Source organism: Echeneis naucrates, chromosome 7 (genome assembly GCF_900963305.1).
Source record: "Echeneis naucrates chromosome 7, fEcheNa1.1, whole genome shotgun sequence".
NCBI lineage: Eukaryota > Metazoa > Chordata > Actinopteri > Carangiformes > Echeneidae > Echeneis > Echeneis naucrates.
Genome location: NC_042517.1, coordinates 22,947,218 through 22,967,084, shown reverse-complemented (window position 1 = coordinate 22,967,084; position 19,867 = coordinate 22,947,218). Strand labels below are relative to the sequence as shown.

At 39.4% G+C, this 19,867-nt stretch overlaps 2 protein-coding genes across 2 annotated transcripts in view; both read right to left on the bottom strand.

Annotated features, from left to right (window-relative positions):
- Positions 1 to 19,867, bottom strand: part of myt1b (myelin transcription factor 1b) — a 119,258-nt gene that overhangs the window by 71,426 nt on the left and 27,965 nt on the right. The gene's annotated exons all lie outside the window — the stretch shown is intronic.
- LOC115046809 (dynein regulatory complex subunit 4-like) lies at positions 2,846 to 7,469 on the bottom strand. Its single transcript, XM_029507432.1, has 11 exons — positions 7,225 to 7,469; positions 6,965 to 7,060; positions 6,385 to 6,582; positions 5,889 to 6,089; positions 5,715 to 5,769; positions 5,421 to 5,629; positions 5,039 to 5,194; positions 4,866 to 4,946; positions 4,509 to 4,718; positions 4,328 to 4,393; positions 2,846 to 4,227 (listed from the first exon to the last, which is right to left on the bottom strand). Exons 1-11 carry the CDS (start codon positions 7,225 to 7,227, stop codon positions 4,141 to 4,143), a joined length of 1,362 nt encoding a protein of 453 aa, XP_029363292.1. The 5' UTR covers positions 7,228 to 7,469; the 3' UTR covers positions 2,846 to 4,140.

Sequence of the window (19,867 nt, the reverse complement as noted above, 5' to 3'; positions counted from 1 at the left end):
ATGAACACACACTCAGACACACACTACTCCGCAGCCTCAGGAAAGACGATTAAGGTCAGTCGCCGTGCCACTGTCTAATGAAAGGTGACAGGTGACTAGTGACATTCCAGACTTTTCCCATTAAACTTACATTTTGAGGGAGTGTTTGTGTGTTTACACGTTTGTGAATCATTACCAATTGCAAACATAACACATACTGTATACACACACATACACACACACATGCACAGTCCTCTCCCTATGACCTTCATGTACTTCCTGGCAGGCAGGTGTTAAGGCTCTAGGGTCTGAATCGAGTGGCCAACAGGAGATGGTGCTGCATTTATCAGCATGTCCAGGCATGATGAATGACTCTGTCATAACTGAGCATAAACACTGTAGCAGCTACTGCTGTGTTTCCGGTAGAGATTACGGTAACGTGTTTCAACTGAATGAACAATGAAGCATCTGCATTGTGACTAAATGAAATAATAGTCGTACATTATTAGAGGGTGGGAAAAGTGGCATTTGGAGTTATTTTTTCTTTAACCTGTTCAGGAGGGTGTTGTCAATTTTGTTTAATTGCCAGCAAGTAAAGAATATTACTCCAATGATGAGACCAGGAGAGGCATACTAGTCCACGTGCGAACCACTCTGAAAGCTCACATTTGAACATTACTTTTCCCTTGCAAATGTTTTCTTGGCGACTCAGAAGTGCCAGAACAAATAAGAGGGAAATCTAGTGTTGTGTAGCAGGTTGCTGACCAGCTGCTCATCAATGTGGTCAAATGCCTTGGAAAACTTGCCAATATCACTGATGGGTGCAAATATGGTTTAAAATGAACTGCTGTAGACAAATAATGACAAGCATGTGTGGAAATTTTTTTCATTTTTTTTTTTTTTTTTTTTTCCGTCAAAGTTAAAGGGCGCAATTTAGTGCCGAGTAGATATAAATGCTGTTTTCTTCACTGGCGTGTAAATTTGCGTAGTCACAATTCTGGGGAGCTGTGTCACAAGGGCTGCATGCCAAAAAATGTAAAGGCTTGAAGAACGTCTCAGGCCTCCAGTGATCAAATGAAAATGGAAGATATGAGGTTCCATCTGGGATCGTATCATTCAAGGATGATTTTACTCTTAAATTCATCTGCTTCTCTAATTATTAACTCATTAACAAGCTAAAACTGCAGGGTTTCATTCATTGTCCACATTCTGAGGAAAATCTAATATTTTTCAAAATGAGTTTGAGTGTACTTGGGGGGGTAGGAAAGAGATACCTTAGGTAGGGAAGATGAAGAGGACCTACATACAGTGATTTTCAGATGACACAACCAGATGATGTGAAAGTTTGTACAGTAGCTGATATCTGAATAATGGTCCTTGATGGAAATTGGTGTGACACTCAAACTGATGCAGGGGGAAGTCGAGCAACTCTCTCAGCCCAGATGGCTAACCTTAAAGACAACCCTCCACAGCTGGCTCCCTGCTGTAACTCTCTTGATGACTAGTAATGCAGGACACATCTGACATTTCTGGTGACAACCTGGCGCTCGATGAAGACACAGAGATGCTTGATAATCGCCACAGTGACACCATTAAGATGATGTTTAGGGACCTCCCTCAGACGTATAACTGGAGATGAAAGAGATGAGTGAAAACCCACACCATCTTTTCATCTAGGCAGCTAGCTGTCATCATAAAACCACCTTCTTCATGGCCACTGACATTGAGCTGGTAACAGCAGTCTCACTGCTTTTCACAAACACACCACTCACTAACACATGCTTTATTCTTTGTGAGCCATCCATTTCTCGGCACAATACTCTTGAGTGACTTTACCCACTCCTTTACTCATACCTGTACTCACTCGGATGTTTCCCTTCAGCAACAAAGCAACATCCCAGAATAGACTTATTGTAGATGCATGCTTCATAAGTCTCTCAAGATCTGTCATTATGTGACATTCTCACTTTCAAAATTCTCAAAAACACAATTGTGTCCTAGAATAATGATAAAGCACCCAACGTCCTTGAGGCTCAGTTGGCGGTGTTAGCTGAAATCTTGCACAAAATATTTTTTTTTCTCCCTCCATCACTCTTTCCTTTTTTGTCAAAAGCCTGGCAAAACAGACATATGCCATAAAAACAATCTTTTAAAAAGATAATAAGAAATGAAATTGAAGCTTTTTAAAATATGAAATAGTCCTAGTCATATAACTCTTTTTTTTCCAGAGATGCTCTTGAGTGACTTTCTTATCCTGTTAGTTGTTGTTGTAACATCATGTTCTCTTGCTAAATGAAATTAAATCAATCACAACATGATCATCAGTCGCCTTAGCGTTTTTAGCTGTCCACTTTTCTATTTCCAACTGAGACCCAAACTGTATTAATAACTTATTAAATCAGATAATTACATTACAGACATGCATGCATTTATATATGTGAGCACATCATCTTCTCTCCAATGCATTTGCCCTACAAATCAAGTTAATCACGGCATTGAAAGCAATTATGAGTGTAGCATGCTACTCAACAAACTAACAAACCCATTAGCTAGTCTGCCTGTCTCCAAATCAGAAACCTTACATTCATTAGACAGTAATTCAGAGCAGAAAATGAGATTGAGATCCTTGATGCTACAGAAAAACATGCCCCCAACCCCAAAAAGGAAAAAAAAAAGAAAGAAAGAAAACACAACGCTTCAATTGCCAGGACAAAATTGAAAAACAGATTTCTAATTTTGTTTATTAATAAACCTTGTAAACAGGGCAGACCACCTAAAACTTACCAATATGTCAGAGGATTCAAACAAACCCACAAAGGAAACAGGAGGCTACAGTAATATAAAAATTTAGGCTTTATTTATTTCTTTAAAAGTTGACAATAATGAACATGGCACCATGGGACACAGACAGAGCTAAATATACGGCCAGGAGCGGGAGTACCAAACATCCAGAGCTTATCAAATACCATAGGGGGGCTAGATTGGGGAACTATCTTAAACACGCCATACTCAATAGAAATCACAGCACACCACTGCCTGCTTTAATTAAACAGCACACCACTGCAGACTTGGATTAACCAGCACACCACTGCACTCCCAGCCTGTGAGCTACTGCATATTGGATCCCCTGCAAGGCCACTGCTCCCTGCACCTAAACCTGCCAGATCCCCGCACAATTTAAAATGAGGTAATAAACACAGATAAACAGGTCAGCAGTCCATCACAGCGCCAAAATACGGAAACAAACAACCACTCACACTTACGGACAATTTAGAATCACCAGTTAACCTAGACATGCATGTCTTTGGACGATGGGAGGAAACCAGAGTAGCTGAAGGACACCCACAAAGAGAGCATGCAAACTCCATACAGAAAAGCCCCAGGCCAGGAACCGAACCTGCAACCTTCTTATTGTGGGGCGACAGCACTATGCTGCCATGCTGTTCAGAATGCAAATCATGTCCAGTAAAACTCTTGAGAGGAGGGACATAATCTACCGCTTACAACACAAGCAACTTCATTAAGCATGTTGGAAGTGTGGCAGTGCCATGTTTAGAAAAGCACTAATGCTGAATGTAAGAATATGACAATTTTATTAAATTTGTGCTTGTCACTGCAGTACAGTCATCTATGTAAAAGAAAATCATTCTGAGGAATGTTGTTCAAATCGGTATCGGTGAGTACTCAAATGCAAGTAATCATACACTTCTCATTTTGGGAAAAAAGTGGTATCGGTGCATCCCTAGTTTTTTATCTGCCAACCCTTAATGCTTTTGTTGAACAGCAGTGGCTCTCCATCCACAGGTTGGGAACCACTGATTTGTACTTTACCTAGTTCATATTATTCAACAGATTTACTCAAAGTTTCCTACAAAGGCAAATCAAAGCGTTTACAAATTGACCTACGTCTGAGTTTTTGAAAGCTCTTCCACTACATAAATTCTATTATGCCATAAAATTAAAAAGTGTACGAAAGTGAAGTAAAGCACACTTTATAACGTTTATGTTTGTAGTGAAATAATTAGCCCACAAAGGTATAAAAGAGAGCAATTAAAAAATTACACATATTAGATTAAACAGACACAAGGGGAGATTTGCTGAAAATTCTATAATATTTTAATTAATCTCTTCCCATTCAGGTAGAACCAGATTAAAGATGTGTCACAGTCTTTTCCTAGCTAGACTCAAGGCATCTCCACGGGAAGCATCAGGTTTGTTTTGTGCCATGCTCCGCAGAAGATCCGTTTTCTGTCAGACACACAATTGTTTCACACAAAGATGGATTTCACCACATCAGTAGTTTCTATGTGATCATTCATCAAATACAGGCAAAAATAAAATCACTAACCTTTAAGATTAGAGATTTTTTATATTGAAAGTCTTTGATGCAATTACTGTAGAACTCCAGTGTTTCCTGCAAGTAAAATATAGCTGTTGGGTATGTACAAATAGCATGGCAATATGCATAAAACACAGAACAGCAGCAATCCAGAACACATCAGACTACAGAGGAGGGGAACAAAAAGTACCTCAAATTTTTTTGTAATCCCACAAAGGGCCATTTGGTCCATATTCAAGGTGGATAGCACCAAGTGGAGCTGAGCCTGCGTCTTCTCCAGAGTGTCTGTCAGGGTTTTCACTTTGTTTTCCAGCTGCATGGTCTGCAGGTCTGCTTTGTGCTGCACCTTCTCAATCCTCTGAATGGATTTCTTGTTCCACTCATCATTCTTGAGTTGAAGCTGCAACATAAACGGAAGCATAAAAACATTTAATAAAGTACAAAAGAACACAAAGCATTAGTCTGAAATCCGAGGTGTAGATGAATCGTACTACCATTTAAGAAGCATGACGCATTGCTTTACTTTAAGTAAAATTTTTAAACATACCTTGTTGAATTTCTGTTCCAGGTCCTGATTTTCCAATTTTAGATCATTCAGCTCCTTCTTTTTTATCTTTCCACTGTTATCCTTTCATAAAGTGATGAATAAAAAGGAAATTGAAAAATATTAGTGTAGAAGTTAAAACTATAAACTGCGTTTTTTCAAAAAACAAAAATAACCTCTCTCATTGTGTAGTATTTCATTTTTTTCTCCTTTTCAGCAATTTCCTCATTGAGTGTCGAGAGACACTCAGTGAGACCCTTGTTTTCCTTCAAAAGCTGCTTCCACTTTTCACGCTTCTTCTCCACTTTCCCCTCAAGAATATGTAAGGCCATCTAGAAAAAAAATATCCAGAAAACAACAATTTTGAGTCATTCATAAGATTTTAGCTTTTCCAAAAACAATTCCTTTTTTTTTTTATTTTAAGCAGGTCATCACTCAAGACATACCATTTTATGATTTTGGGAGAATTGAAAAAATAATCAACAGACTTGTCAACAGTGAAAATAATTATGAGTTATCTAAATATTGTGTGACCATGACAATGTTTGCAAAAAATACCTTTGATAACCCGGTACTTATATCTTGTATATCTTGTTGTATGAGTGAAATATTTTCTTCAGTCTTCTTGAAAAGCGTGTTGTGGTCCTCTATAAGTCCAGCAATATGTAAATTCCACTGATCCTCTCTTTCATGAATCTTCTTTTTCCTCATGTTGTCCAGCTTTTGCTGCTGCATCTTCAACTTGTCATCATACACAGATTTAATCTCTATTTCAATAGCAACAAATAACTGTTTCTAAATCAGATTATGACAGCACACTGAATTCAACCCAAGTTGAGATAAGTTATTTACCGGTAATGAGCTTCTCCCACATGATCCTCGCTTGAGTAATTTCTTCGTTGTGTTTCTATTGAGATAATAATTAAACTCGGTTTTGAAAAACGTTTTTTAAGTCATCTTATTAATATGTATCATGAAAAATAGAAACCAGGAATCCACCAAAGATCTTTGGTGGATCCAACAAACCATTTCAAGCTCTTTTAAGAGATTTTCATTGTCAAGTTGCTGCATTTCCACCATGACAGCTATCATTCCCTTATGAAGCTCATCCTCCAATTGTTCTTGCTCATTTTGCAGCACCTCTGTGGAGACTAAGCTTTCTGCTTTCAACTCAGTGACTGTGTTCTGGTGTTCACACAGAAGGTGCTTCATCTTCTGCTTATATACCTAGTGGGGAGGAAAAAATGTTCAATGAATGTTGGAAATAATTCCGCCTTAAATTAATTCATTATCAGAAAAAACTAAACAATATTTTCGACAAATGTGCCGAAACATGAATAACTAGCAAGGAATAAATGTGCATCTCAAAAGAATGCATTATTGTGCCAATACTTTGAAATGCATTTAAAAACTGTTCTGTTTATGGGCATGTTCTGGATTAAAATAAAAACCTCAATTTGGATGAAATGTTACTGTGTAGCCACAGTATATTTTGATGTTATCCTCTCCATATTACCCTCACCTTGATTTTTACTTGATGCTGCGCCTCATCCATCTCTATCTCCTTCTCTACGTTTTGAAGTTTAGCCTTAACCTCCTCTAGCTGCCTGTCTGTACTTTCCCAGTAAGTGTGGATGTTGTCCCTCTCCCTCTGAAGATAGTTTATCTCCTCTCTCTCTATATCCAACTCTCCTTGAATGCGCACAATGTGCTCTTCAAGCTGAAACACACAGAAATGTATTTCAATATGGCAAGATAACAGCGATACTTTAGTTTATTGCCTCAATTAGATCTTAAATAGGCAATCCACTACTAAGTTGTTCTATGCGATTAGACACTGGACAATCATACCATTATACTATTACTATCATATTAAATATTACACATGCAGCACGCAGACTGTGTTGACTTTTAACATCTGGACTTGGCCCAAAAACTAAAAGAACAGACATCTTGGTTTTTTCAGGTTCAATTTATTGTGAAACCTGTCTTTTGGGGGGCATTTCTGTGAAAGTGCAATACTAACTTTTAGGAAAGGTCCCTTTTCTCCTGATATAGAACATTCAAACATGAGTCTACATGCTGGACATTTCAGCCCTGACCTGCTCCTTGGACATCTCATCCTTGGTGAGGCCGTCGATCAGCGTGGGCGTCCTGGTCTTTGCGGTTTTTTTCCCCGCACCTTTGTTTTTGGGTGGCTGGTCAAAGTTAGCATAGAAATGGTGCAAGGCTGAACCAGCTGACAGCAAAATAGCAAATCTGCAGTCCAATACTGAGCAGCTAATGATAGCTTACAATCTCTGCCACCGTAGCAAGAGAATTTTTTCAATGTTTGTTTATATTTGCATGAAGTTTCGCTCACCATAGTGTGCAGAGGACAGATGCAACGGATAGGTGGCCTCTGCTGTCTCCGGTGTTTTGGCCGTTTATGGGCGCTCCAGCTAGTTGAGTTCGCGCTGATAGAAACAAAAATATATCAAGCGTCGCTATGGCAACGGGGCTTTGAAATTCAACATGGTGGATATTAGCGATTATTTAATTTTTTTTGTCTGATTTTGTGCTTCTCCTCCACCACAATTTTTTTTATCAATTATTTATAAATACTTATATGGCGCTATATAAATACTCATTTGTCGACGACACCCCCTTCGGAACCCGCGTCCATTGGAATAGACATGACGTATTTTGTCTCGTAACCAAAAAAAACTTTGTAATTGAATGACGTCACCAATGCTGGTTACTGATTGATTACTGATTGTCCAATCACAATCATGGCCTCTGAGGGCGTGACCAACATCGGAGCGACCACGGAGAGGGAGGAATAAATGCGCATTTTTCAATCAAAATATACGTTTATGTTCATGCTGGCCACACAAATGTGCCGTCAGTATTATTTTAACCGTTTAACAAGTTAAATATTAAAAGTTAGTTTTAATATATATCATTTTTTTCAAAGCCGAGCGAGTTTAGTGAACACTCACATTTAGCGTCCTGTCCTGTCCATGTAAAGCTTTTCATAGGTATAGCATTTTGTTTGAGTTTATCTATTCTTAGTTTTATATATATATATATATAAATATACATATTATTTTATTTATACATATATAAATAAAATAACGTTGCACTTGTCGATGTGTTTTCTTGTACAGGATGGCATCTTGCATATGGTAACCTCTTTCTTTTCTTCATTTGGCATGTGGTCTACCATGTCATACTACACTTCAGGTAGAGGTCTCTTAACTGGTCTGTGTGGGACTTGTTATGGTTCTGGAGACATACCGAGTCTTCCATGTTTTACTGCCACTGTTTTATTAACTCTCACTGGACACTGGGCCACATTCATCTTGAAGTGGAGGAGATCCTGGATGTCTTTGGTCTGGATATTGTCCTTCTTGCCGTCCAGCCTGTACTCCAACCAACTGTTGACCACATTTCTGTACAGCGTATATATATATATATATATATATATAGAGAGAGAAAGAAAAGAAAGAGGCTACCAGATGCAAGATGCCATACTGTACAGGAAAAACACATGTCCTTTGTGTCAAGTGCAACGTCCCCTTATGCTTTGTGCCACACTGAAACTGCTTCAAGGCTGCTCATTGAAAATGAGGTACATGAAACCATCCAAAAACTGATGTCTCAAGTTCAGCTTCCAGTTCCATTCCTAGTAAACATGTTATCAGTTCATTAGCCTACAATCAAAAGTATGGTGATGTGGTGGAAGTTCCATGATAGTTTACTGAGGGAAAAACAGATTTTTTTTTTTTTTTTCAGGTAGTCTTATCCACAGTCATACGTCTATTGTGTTCATGTGCATTCTTTCTTTGTGTTCTTGCAGGCTCTGGGTTTTCCTGGTGATGACCTCACTGTTGTTCCCTAACCATGCTGTGATATAGCAAATTACTGTGTATGTTCAGAACTGTACACAGACTCAAAGCCAAGCAAACATCCAGTTCTAGATGTACCTGATTGACTGCTATGTGAAAAAAAACCCAACCTTATTTCTCATAAGTCTTTCTGACATTTTACGCCCATTTTGTCATTGCATCCATTGGAATGGACATGAAAAAATATTAAATATATAATATTAAAACATGAGTTAGCAAAATGTGCTCTTTCCACTTTATTTCTTTGTTAGAGAAGAGTCAGAATCTGTTTAAACATTTTTTACTGTATATGCTTATGTAACTCCAGGAAGCATGGGTGTGAAAAATGGCGTAGTGAATCCATTTTACAGGATTATGCATTGTGCGTCGAGGATTTAGGGGGCTGCCCCACAGGGTAGTTCATCATAACGATCCAATTCGTACAGGTTTCTCGGGGTATTTGTGATAAAGGGAGCCATCTTAGAGGCACAGCTGGTCAAGAATCCCCATAAATATATCTCTATAAATGTTGTGAGTGTTTTGGAAGAATTTCATTTTCATGATGTGACATATTCTCCAGGAGTCTTCCCTCCGCCCCTTCGCACAAATATCACCAACTGGTGACACTCTATCACTTAATCCAGAAGCACTCCTCACCCCACTCCCTCCACCACCACCCCCAATCTCTCCCTCTATCATTTTGACTGTCAATCCCTCTCTCCTTCAACCCATCTCTCTCCATCAGTCTGTAGCTCCATCAGTGTACCTCTCATGCCATCTTGTCAAATTGCTGTCAATGTACCACATTTCTATGTTTTTATACACTACCCCCACCCCGATATCTCTGTGAACTGGACCTCTGCTCCTGTCAGCCTGCACAGGTGTAGAAGATGGTCATCATTGAGGAAAGAATAAGCTGCTTGGAGAAAGAAGAAGTAGAGTGGTTTGACGGTATAAATTACCAAACCTCTCTGAGCACCTCTCCCCAAACTGTAATAACTGTCTGTTATGGCAGGTCTTTGTGTAGGCAAACATGGCAAGGAGCTGGCTGGACTTATCAAGGGGATTGAATCGGATGTAAATATCGGTGATAATCATGTTTAATTTCAGCGTAATCCGTATTATCCTCTGTGCCATCAAATTATCTCCGCTTATGTATTTTCATGAAAAGTTGGACTATAATATCATCATATTTATCCATGTTTCCAAGTTGAACACCTTTTAATCTGGAGGGTTTTTGTGTGTGTAAGTACTGCAAATGCAGAAACAGAACCTGCCCCATTCCTCTCTCTGCTTTTATAGAACCAAGGTAATATAATAATCTTGAAATTCACAACTTAATTTAGAATATTGATATATCACTTTTTCTCTACCACAAACCCAGTAGCTGAATTTCCACAGTACCATAGCCGTAAATAGCCAAAATAGAAACCTTTGAGTGCAAATCAAGCTTGGCTTCACCCTTTGTGATGTTATCAGTGGCGGCTAGTCAATGGAGGGTGTGCTGCCCCCTCGAAACATCCACATCAAATCAAATGTATTAATATAGCCCCAAATCGTAACAAAGTCACATCAAGGCACTTTACACTCAGAGCAGGTCTAGACCAAACTATTGATGGAGTTGTTAAAGGGACCCAACATTTCCCTCCAAAAGCAAGCACTGGTGATAGTGGAAAGGAAAAACTTCTTTTAGGAGGCAGAAGCAGGCCCAGGGGTTTGGCCATCTGTCTTGACCCGAGGGGGGGACCGGGGGTAAAGAGAGAAGCAGACGCCAGACAAGAAATTCTACATAAACATGAAAAACTTGCGCAATAATTATAATTCTGACAGCGCCTGTCACCATTCACTCTGTGTATATACATCCATGAAGCATGTGACCTGAGGATGGATACTTGATTGGTTTTCCTTTCCACAGGGGGCAGTATACATACATACATACATACAGTCCCTACATGCCTGTTAATATTTGTAGCCAATCGCTTACAATTATTTATTTTTTTATTTTTTTGAGTGAAGGCTTGTTTTTTTGTTTATGTATTGTAATTAGACATCTGTCTTTCACATTCACACCCACCATTCATTGTCCCTGGCTGGCTGACCTGTTGTCTCAGGAGAAGACAACTTCAAATGGTATCTTGGAAGTAGCCACAGCCATCTAAACAACAGTAAGTTATTTTTGTTTGGGCAGGTTTAGCAATGCTGAACAGCTAGATAAATGTAACAATGGTATTGTAAGGTACACAAAGAAGTATATGGAATAAAATCTGTTTAAATTAAAAACACATCAACACCAGTGTTGAAGTGCTGAAATTTAGTCCAACTACTGATTACTGATTGACTGATCTGTCAAAAAAAAGTAATCTGATTACTGTACTGATTGCTTGATTTAAGAAATAAATAGTAACATTAATAGTGTCTCTATTGCCTAGGAATGCAGCCCAGTGGTAGAGTGCATGCTTTGCACGTAGAGGGCCGAGGTTCAAACCCCAGCCACAAGGCACTTACGCTGTTCCCAAGGCTTGGCAGAACTCGCTCATCGCTCATTGCTCTCTGCACACTGAGGTTTTCCAGAGCTGTGCTGCCTTTTGAGATGATTATTAAATTTGATGTGGAGTTTGATTTTTGTACTTGAAAAACTCTTGGTGTCCTTTGCAAAGTTGAAGAACCTCAACACGACTCCTATGACCAACTGAGAAGTACTTCTCAACATTGAAAAGTTTTATACTTTCCTTAAAAACACCATCATGTGGAATGCATTGGCCATGTCCATTGGCCACACACACACACACACACACACCCTGATGCTGCATGCATCTCAAATTGATTATGAAAAAAGTGTTTTCATTCCAATTTTTCAGAAGACTATATTGTTAAATAGTTTTGTTAATGTTTTCTAGTTAGCAATTGCATGTTGTTTATTAAGCAGACTAATTGAAATGCACCTGTTAGTGACCAATATGGCTGTCGTAGTCAGATGGAGCGGTTGTATCAGAACAATGAGCGTAGTTTTATTTATTAACAGGATTGGTTCCTCCGGTTTTTGACCTATGAACCCCTGACTGTTGGAATCTGTGGCGCTGGTTTACTGCAGCTCAAGGTAGAAAGACTCATAGAGTTGACAGATATAATATTTTATTTGTGATGTCTCTAATACTGTGTACAAAACATAATTTGAATACATCAAAAAGGTTAAACACTTTTAACTTTTTTAAAAAGGCTCTTTTGTTACACTGTTAAATTCCACAGTAGTTAATTTTCAGCATGACATTGACTCTGATATTTAGTAGCCACACATTTTCAAAATGCTAATATTTATGCTTTTTCATTTCTTCCGTACACTTTACCCTTCTTCAAATCCTCCAGTTTGCTCTCTGTTCAGAGAAATTGTCTTTATTGTACATTCACACTCTGCCATCACTCTGACGTACTGTTTGACATTCAGGTAGCATAGCAACATGACAACATGCCCCTACAGCCTAGTGTGAGAATATAGATGCTTTTTGAAAAGGTTGACAAGAGAGAGAGGGAGAAGAGATAAAGAAGAGAGAAGGAGGAGGAGGGGTGGAGAGGGGAGTGAAGACCTCCACAGATTTTCTTCTTCTCCTTTTCAACCCCACTCTAGAATCCCATTTGAAATTTAAAGCACCTTTTTTGTGTCTGAAAATACCTTTACACGCCCTGCCATAAATACTGCCCCAAGGTAAAGGGCTGCAGTTCCTCCTGTCAGCTTGCATGATTCAACAGGAGTGAGCAGCTCTAATGTAAGAAATAAATGTGCATACAAAGTACATATGTGCACACTCAGTATATAACAGTACACATATATTATTTAGAAGAAATTCCATTCACAGTATACATGTATAAATCAATCATACATGCAAGTTTTTGTACCGTGAATATGAGTATATATGTGTATATGAAACACAGCATGCACACTTCAATGCATTGTATTGGTTCTGTATGCAAGGAGAGAAATTTAAAGGAAGAAAACTGTTTTAAAATGTGGAGAAGGCAGAGATAAAATAAAGCACACATAAAACATGAAATAGTGGTCATGGAGGTTATGTAAATGCATTTTTTCGACCACTGAATTCAATTCATAATTCATAAAGATTAAAGATGAATTTCTTATGAGGCTGCACTCCATTTGATTGGCCTCACACCCCATTAGAAATGCTATAGCCCAAAGAGCTCTCCTTTTTCAATGATTAGAGGGAGACCAGATCCTGTCCCTCCTGACCAGATCAATACATCTCCTGATCTGATCCTGCCTGTTAGCCTCCAGTCGCTCAGAGGAAAGTCAGCTCAGGATGGAATATCACCATCTTCAACCCTACTCATCCTCCCTGTTCAATTTTAAGGGTTTACACCCCCCCCCCCACCTCCACTTACGATTACTCTATTATTATAATCTCATTTTCAGAAGATAGAGAACATTTTGCACATTACATTAAGTATTCATCATCCCTTTTATAGTACTGTATATTACCATTGATATGAAGTCCTCAGCTAAGCACAGGTTTTTGTCATCATTGGTTTAAGAAAAGCCTTTTCCTACAAAATACTATTCTCATAACATTTTCACAACTACAACAATAGTGATTATGCATCAGCAGCATAACAGCATGGTAGCATGGTAGTTAGTGCTGTTGCCCCAACATGAAGAAGTTCATGGGTTCGGTTGCTAGGCCTGGAGTTTGCATACTCCTGCTGTGCCTGTGTAGGTTTCCTCCAGATACTCTGGTTTCCTCTCGCCGTTCAAGGATATACATGTTTGGGTTAATTGGTGACTCTAAATTGCCTGTAGGTCTGAGTTTGAATGTGAGTGGTTGGTTGTCTCTGTGTGTTGGTCCTGTGATGGACTGACCTGTCCAGGGTGTAACCCGCCCTTGCCCAATGAGAGCTGGGATTGGCTCCAGCCCCCCTCGACCCAGAAATGGATAAGTGGTAGAAGGTGGATGGAATGAATAAATAAATTTTGCAGCAGAATCGACTTGGTTCCTCTGAGGATGACACAGGTTGGCTGTGATTGCATCATTGCAGATGTAAAAGACATCATACAGTCTCTCCTTTTAAGACTATGGATTACTTGTCTTCAGTGTTCAACTTGTGAATGCAGACTGAAATATACTTTGGGAGGGAGACACTGAAACTCTTCTGTCCCTATGATTGTTTTGGCAATGGCTACCTCTTTTAAACCAAGTTTACAGAGGCCAGTCTTACAGACAGAAACCTTGAAGCAATGGGGGCTGACCAGTATCTCCCACTGTGGCTAACTTATACGTGGAAGATGTAGAACACAGGGCCCTGACTTCCTTAAAAGGTACAGGTTTACTGGAAACCTACGCACACAGACCAAAAATATCTGCTTTTTGACTCATTTTTTTTAGGAGGTCTGTGACACCACCCACCTCCCACTTACGATGCCATCCTTTCATCTCTATCCAAGAGACACAAAAGCTTAGCCTCCAAAAACAGGTCTTTCGCTAACAGCTCCAACAGCTTCAGTCGACCAACAACTGTTGTTCCCAAACATCTGAGCACTAACGAGACACTGACATCAATAGCTTGGACAACAACTACACAGAGGCCAAATACCTGAATTTCATTACCCGAGAATAAGACTGGCTTAGTCTAATCAGAAAGGCAAAAACCAATGAAGCCAACTGGATGAGAGGCAGAATAAATACCAAGTCTAGTTGCAATTGACTTAATTTTCTTCGGATGGGTACGAATGAAAACATTCACATACGTACTTTGATTCTTCCTTTTTCAGTGCATTTTACTGAAAATTAAACTAGAATTCCATCCCTGGGTATCAATGCTGACCGATGAGGGGGAATAATTATCTCAATGATTTCAGCATGAGGTTACAACTAAACAAAAGTATGACAAAATTGCAAGGATCTGAACGTTTTCTGAGAGCACTGCACGTTGACTATAAAGCATCACATTTCCTGCCAAACTCCAAGATAAAAAAAAAAAAGCCACAAAAAATGCCTCATCTTCCCAGAAGGAAACAGCAGGCCACTCCAGACTTTATCACTGAGTCCGTGATGCAATTAGCCATCATGGTGGTGCAGCTGTGGTCCTGCTGATTGTATTAGAGAATCAGTGATGTCTTTCTGGACAAAACCCGAGAGATTGACAGTGGGACACTCAGCCCAAAACACAATAAAGACAAGTGGCAAAACCCACAACTCTTTTTAGGCATAGCCAGAAGTTTTTTTGTTTTTTTTTTTTCCTTTTCTTTGATGTTATGACCCTGGGGTTGTTATCTCTAAAACACAGGGAGAAACTGAGAGTTGACAATGAACATATGCACGCATCTGCCGCACACGCAGAACTTCCAGAAGGACACAGAGGATTGCTGTGAGGGCGCCCCCCCAGGGGATGAGGTGACTTTTGACACGAACAATGAAATATCATACCCCTCTGTCCGAAACGCACACAAAGCTGGAGCATCACTCTCACACTCCTCACCCACCCCTGGGGGACAGAGGCAAAGAGGCAGGCTGGAGAGATAAGCACTGACACCTTTCCTCTAAACCCCCACCAACACACCATTCACACAGCCAAACACCAACCACCTTTATCCTCTTCATTCACTTCAACAGCCAGCCATCCCTCAATTTCCCCTTCTATCTTGTATGTCTGCCCTCTGCCACGTTGTGTGTTGTCTGATCAGTCAATCAACGTGAACACACACACACCATACACACACAGAGGTAAAAGCCATTATGGTCCCTGAAAGCCACTCCATTCAGAGACAACAGACCCCCCTCTGAGAGTGCGCAGCTTAAGTTTACAACAAAAGGTTCATAGTAATTAGAAAGGCACCTCCCTCGAAGAGGAAATACTGGGGTGAAAAGGAGGAAAGTGAGGAGTGAGGAAAACGTACAGGACAGAAGAGGAGAGGAGAGCAGGCAGATGCAAGAGTGACAAAGAGTTGAGCTGTAAGGCTGTCAGAAAGAAAGAATCTGATATAGACAAGAAGAGGCGCCCAGAGAACAGCTATAACTAAATCTCTCTCTCTCTCTCTCTCTGCAAAGGTCGTAAAAATTGAGAAACAATGAAGGTGGAGATAGAATGAAAACCAGGCTAGAAGGCAGAAGGGATCACTCCATGGTCTTGACATGTAGAAGGAAAGGTTTACTACTTCAAAGTAGTTGGAATATTGGATCTAGAATGGGAGCTGTTGAGGCACCAACAATGAGCCTCATCCATCAATACTCGCTCACAAGTGGAGCTTTAAAAGATGCTTCTGAAGGAAAAATTACTATTTTGCAACGTCTTCAAATTCCCCAAAAACATGCCAAATTGAAACCAAGCAAACAAAATGGCTTCTGCTTTTGCCCTTACCCTCTAAATGCTCCTTTGACTGAGATGTGCTTTTGATGCGCCTCCTGTGAAACTTGCTCTTAGTCAATGTGACCAGTTTCCGGAGATCATATCTAATTACAGAAGTCAACCCTGGTGCTATCAGCAGGATGAGGCTCAGATTAAGACCATACCATATGGCTTGTTAGGCAACTGTAGTTTACCAGTAGCACTGTGGGGTGTTTAAGTTTAAGGCACACACACATGCACACACAGACAGTACAGGCCAAAAGTTTGGACACCTTCCTATTCATTTGAATGAGAAGGTGTGTCTAAACTTTTGGCCTGTACGGTACATAAACCAGAAACTTTGGCTTACTTACACTACATGGTGGGACCTGATTTATTCCATGCCGTTAGCCAATATGTCCACACAACAATTACACCAGACACATTTTAAAGTGATACATCTGACATGAGTCTTTCAAAGTGTGAAATGATCACTGTTAAAGCTCTTTGACACTAATTTCCTTTGAAGACTGTACTTTAAACATGAATGTTTGTCTGTATAAGCAATTTAGTCCCATATACAAAATCTATATTAAACCCTCTGATAACACAAAATCCATGATCCGGTGTGATCCAGTGCAAACAGGAAGCGGTTTTGCCTCTTTTGTACTTAGTTATTTGGAGAAAAACTACTTTCCATGTTGTTTCACGACTGGTATTTGCGACTGATAGAACCTAAGACCTAACCTCAGCTTCACTACCTCAATCTGGTCTATATAAAGCACGACTGTCAGATGCTTCTTCAATATTTTGACAATACTTCCACCTGCCAGTCAAGATAGGATAATATCTCCTCCCCATATATTTAAGTCTGGTTTAACACCTAGTTTGCTTGAAGGACCCAGGTTTATGTTGGGGCAGTTGTTTTACATCTCTCATCACTTCCAGTCTGACAGCTGATCAGCAAGTTCAACAGCCTTTTGGGGGACTTTAACGTGCCCCAAAACTCATTAACTTCAGATAGCATGTCAGGACTGCGTGAAGTTTAAAGATTTCATTGGTTGCAGAGATGCATGTCAATAAATCATTCATTGGCGTCACCTTCAAAATCAAGAAAATTGAACCTCCACTCAGAATTGACATTCATGAATGAAAATTGGTACACATATTTATCATGGCAAGTTGAACAAAAACTCACTCAAACAGCAAGTCGGGCATTTTGATTTAAATTAAGCTTTTTGTCTGATTTTGCCAATTTCCACACCTTGTACTTTAACAAACTCCTTTTGCATTTTTCATCCAAATGACCTCATATTCATTAGCATCTACTGAAGACCACGTAGATGTAAGACTATCAAAATATTTTTGGTCCATTATACTTGCTTGGTGTGACAGCCAGGATTCTAAATTAACTTTTTTGATCACCAGCCGATGTGGCTGGTGACTCTCTAAAGTTACCAGGCAATCAGAATTTCCACCAGCCATTTGACGTTAAACTTTCTTTTTTTTTTTTCGCACGCTATGTCACAGATTTCTGTATCCCCTCAATTCTTTCTCTTCTCGCACAACCTCATCTGTCCCAAGTTCAACCACCGCCGCATTTAGTTTAGTTTTACTTTAGATGTTAAACTACATTTTCTGTTCAACTTTAGCTCCGCTGTTTTTATCTACCTCTGTCACACTATCTGTTAATTTCTCACGCTGGTTGCACTCTGGACTGTGGTGTGAAAAATACCAGCATTTTTGCAGCCAATGGGCCTACTAAACGTTATTATGTAGGAATCACTGCCAGGGGTACAAATGACCGAAAACTAAACATAGTGTAGAGTATATCTGACTGACTCGATTGCCTCATGCATCACTGACCAAACTGGCTGTAAATTTTTATCAACACCCACCAAAATGAATTTTAACCCGCATTTGGTGGGTTGGCGGGTATTAATTGAGAACCACAGTGACAGCATGTCGGGTTTTTGAGGCCTCATCAGGGTTAAAATTGAGTTAGACTTAGAGTTCCTCCTACTGGACACAGAAAATCCCTCTAAATGGCCACGCCTCAAAGATGAACAAACTCCTCCTATAATTTGAATCCAAATTATTTCACAATCATAAAGTATCATCGCAAGACCTTGAAGGGAAAAACTATCATTATCATTATTGCTGCTTGACGTGGCATGGCGCCAATATCGGTGTGTCACCATGAGACAGGAAGTCCTCATAACACAAAATACATGGTGCAAGCTGCCACAACTTCACCATGCATGATCATGGTCCCATGAACATCCATGTGTCAATATTGAGTTCGACTCAGAACACTCTCAAGGTCCACACCTCATAGATGAACAAAACCCTCATACAATTTGACTCCAAAAAATATCACATTCACTCAGTACCATCTCAAGACCCTCAAGATGAAAAAGTATCAAAATATATATATTTTTTTAAGCTTTTCCTGCAGGGCATAGTGTGGCACCAATTTCGCTGCGTTGCCATAAAAGTGGAAGTCATAATAATTCAAGCATATATTGTCCTAGCTGTCCCAAATTCAATATACATTAAGGGTCACACTCTGAACACATCTATCTGTTTTTGCTGAATCAAACGCTGAACGCCTCCTACTGGACATGGTAAGTGAGCACTCCGCATAAATAGAAGAATAACTCCTGGAGCTTTTATCCAAACAACCTAAACGGATTTAGCATCTTTTAAGACTTTGGCGATGAAAATCATAGCATGCATTGTCCAATCTGCCCCAAATTTTGTACATATGATATGACTCCCACCCATTTCTTCTCTATGTGTCAATATTGAGTGACACTCAGCGCGCCACCTCCTGGACACAGGAGATCAGACTAATAGCACAAACATCATCAGATTTACATATTTACATACTGTGTTCTCCACCTTCTAGACTACAATATGACACATCATAAAATCGTTCTAAGTTCCTTTGGGCCACAGAGTGGACATAATACAAGGAATTTGTTGTAACTCCAACATGCATTGTCCAGTCTGTTCCGAATTTTGTACATATGTTCAGATTCCTACTCTTAACAAGTTTATGTGTCAATAGTGACTTAGACTTAGTGTGCCACACAGCAACTCAGCCTGATTACACAAATATTGTTTGATTTCCATAACATTTACAGGATGTGTTCACCACATTGTACACTTCCACACGATGTAAAACTGATAGGTGCTCTCAATGGATACTTACAAAATGTTGCACATAAGCCACACAACAAAACGTTTCAAGTTTTAATGCATTTGGGTAGGGCGAGTCCAGATCCAAATTTCTCGTTATATTGAGTCTTTCTCATCAAGGCATGCTAAGTGAAGTTAAATAAATGGGTGGAATGTTTTTTCACCCTCATAAAAGATCTGCATAAAAGTATATTTTTAAATAAAATATATCAAATTGAAGGAAATCTGTTTACATCTGTTTTTCGAATGCTAACAGTCATTTTCATCAGCACCAATTGATAATCTGGCCTCACAATGCAACCCAGAATGCCCCCAACATCTAGTCATTATGTGCATGTGAACTGTTCGGCATTAATGAGAAAATTAATTAAGCTTTAACCCCAAAATAAACCTTAAAATCCATCACTGATGCAGCAAGAGGACTGAAAATACTTCCTCTTCCATCATATCATTACATTTAGCTTCAGGTACTAAACGTCATATGAGCATTGCATCTCTTTCTATATTCCATTATCTATCTAAGAAACAGCTACAAAAAATGCTTGTCCTGTGATAGATTAACAAAAAAAGCAATTTTAGGTATTCTTCGTCTGACTCAAGCTG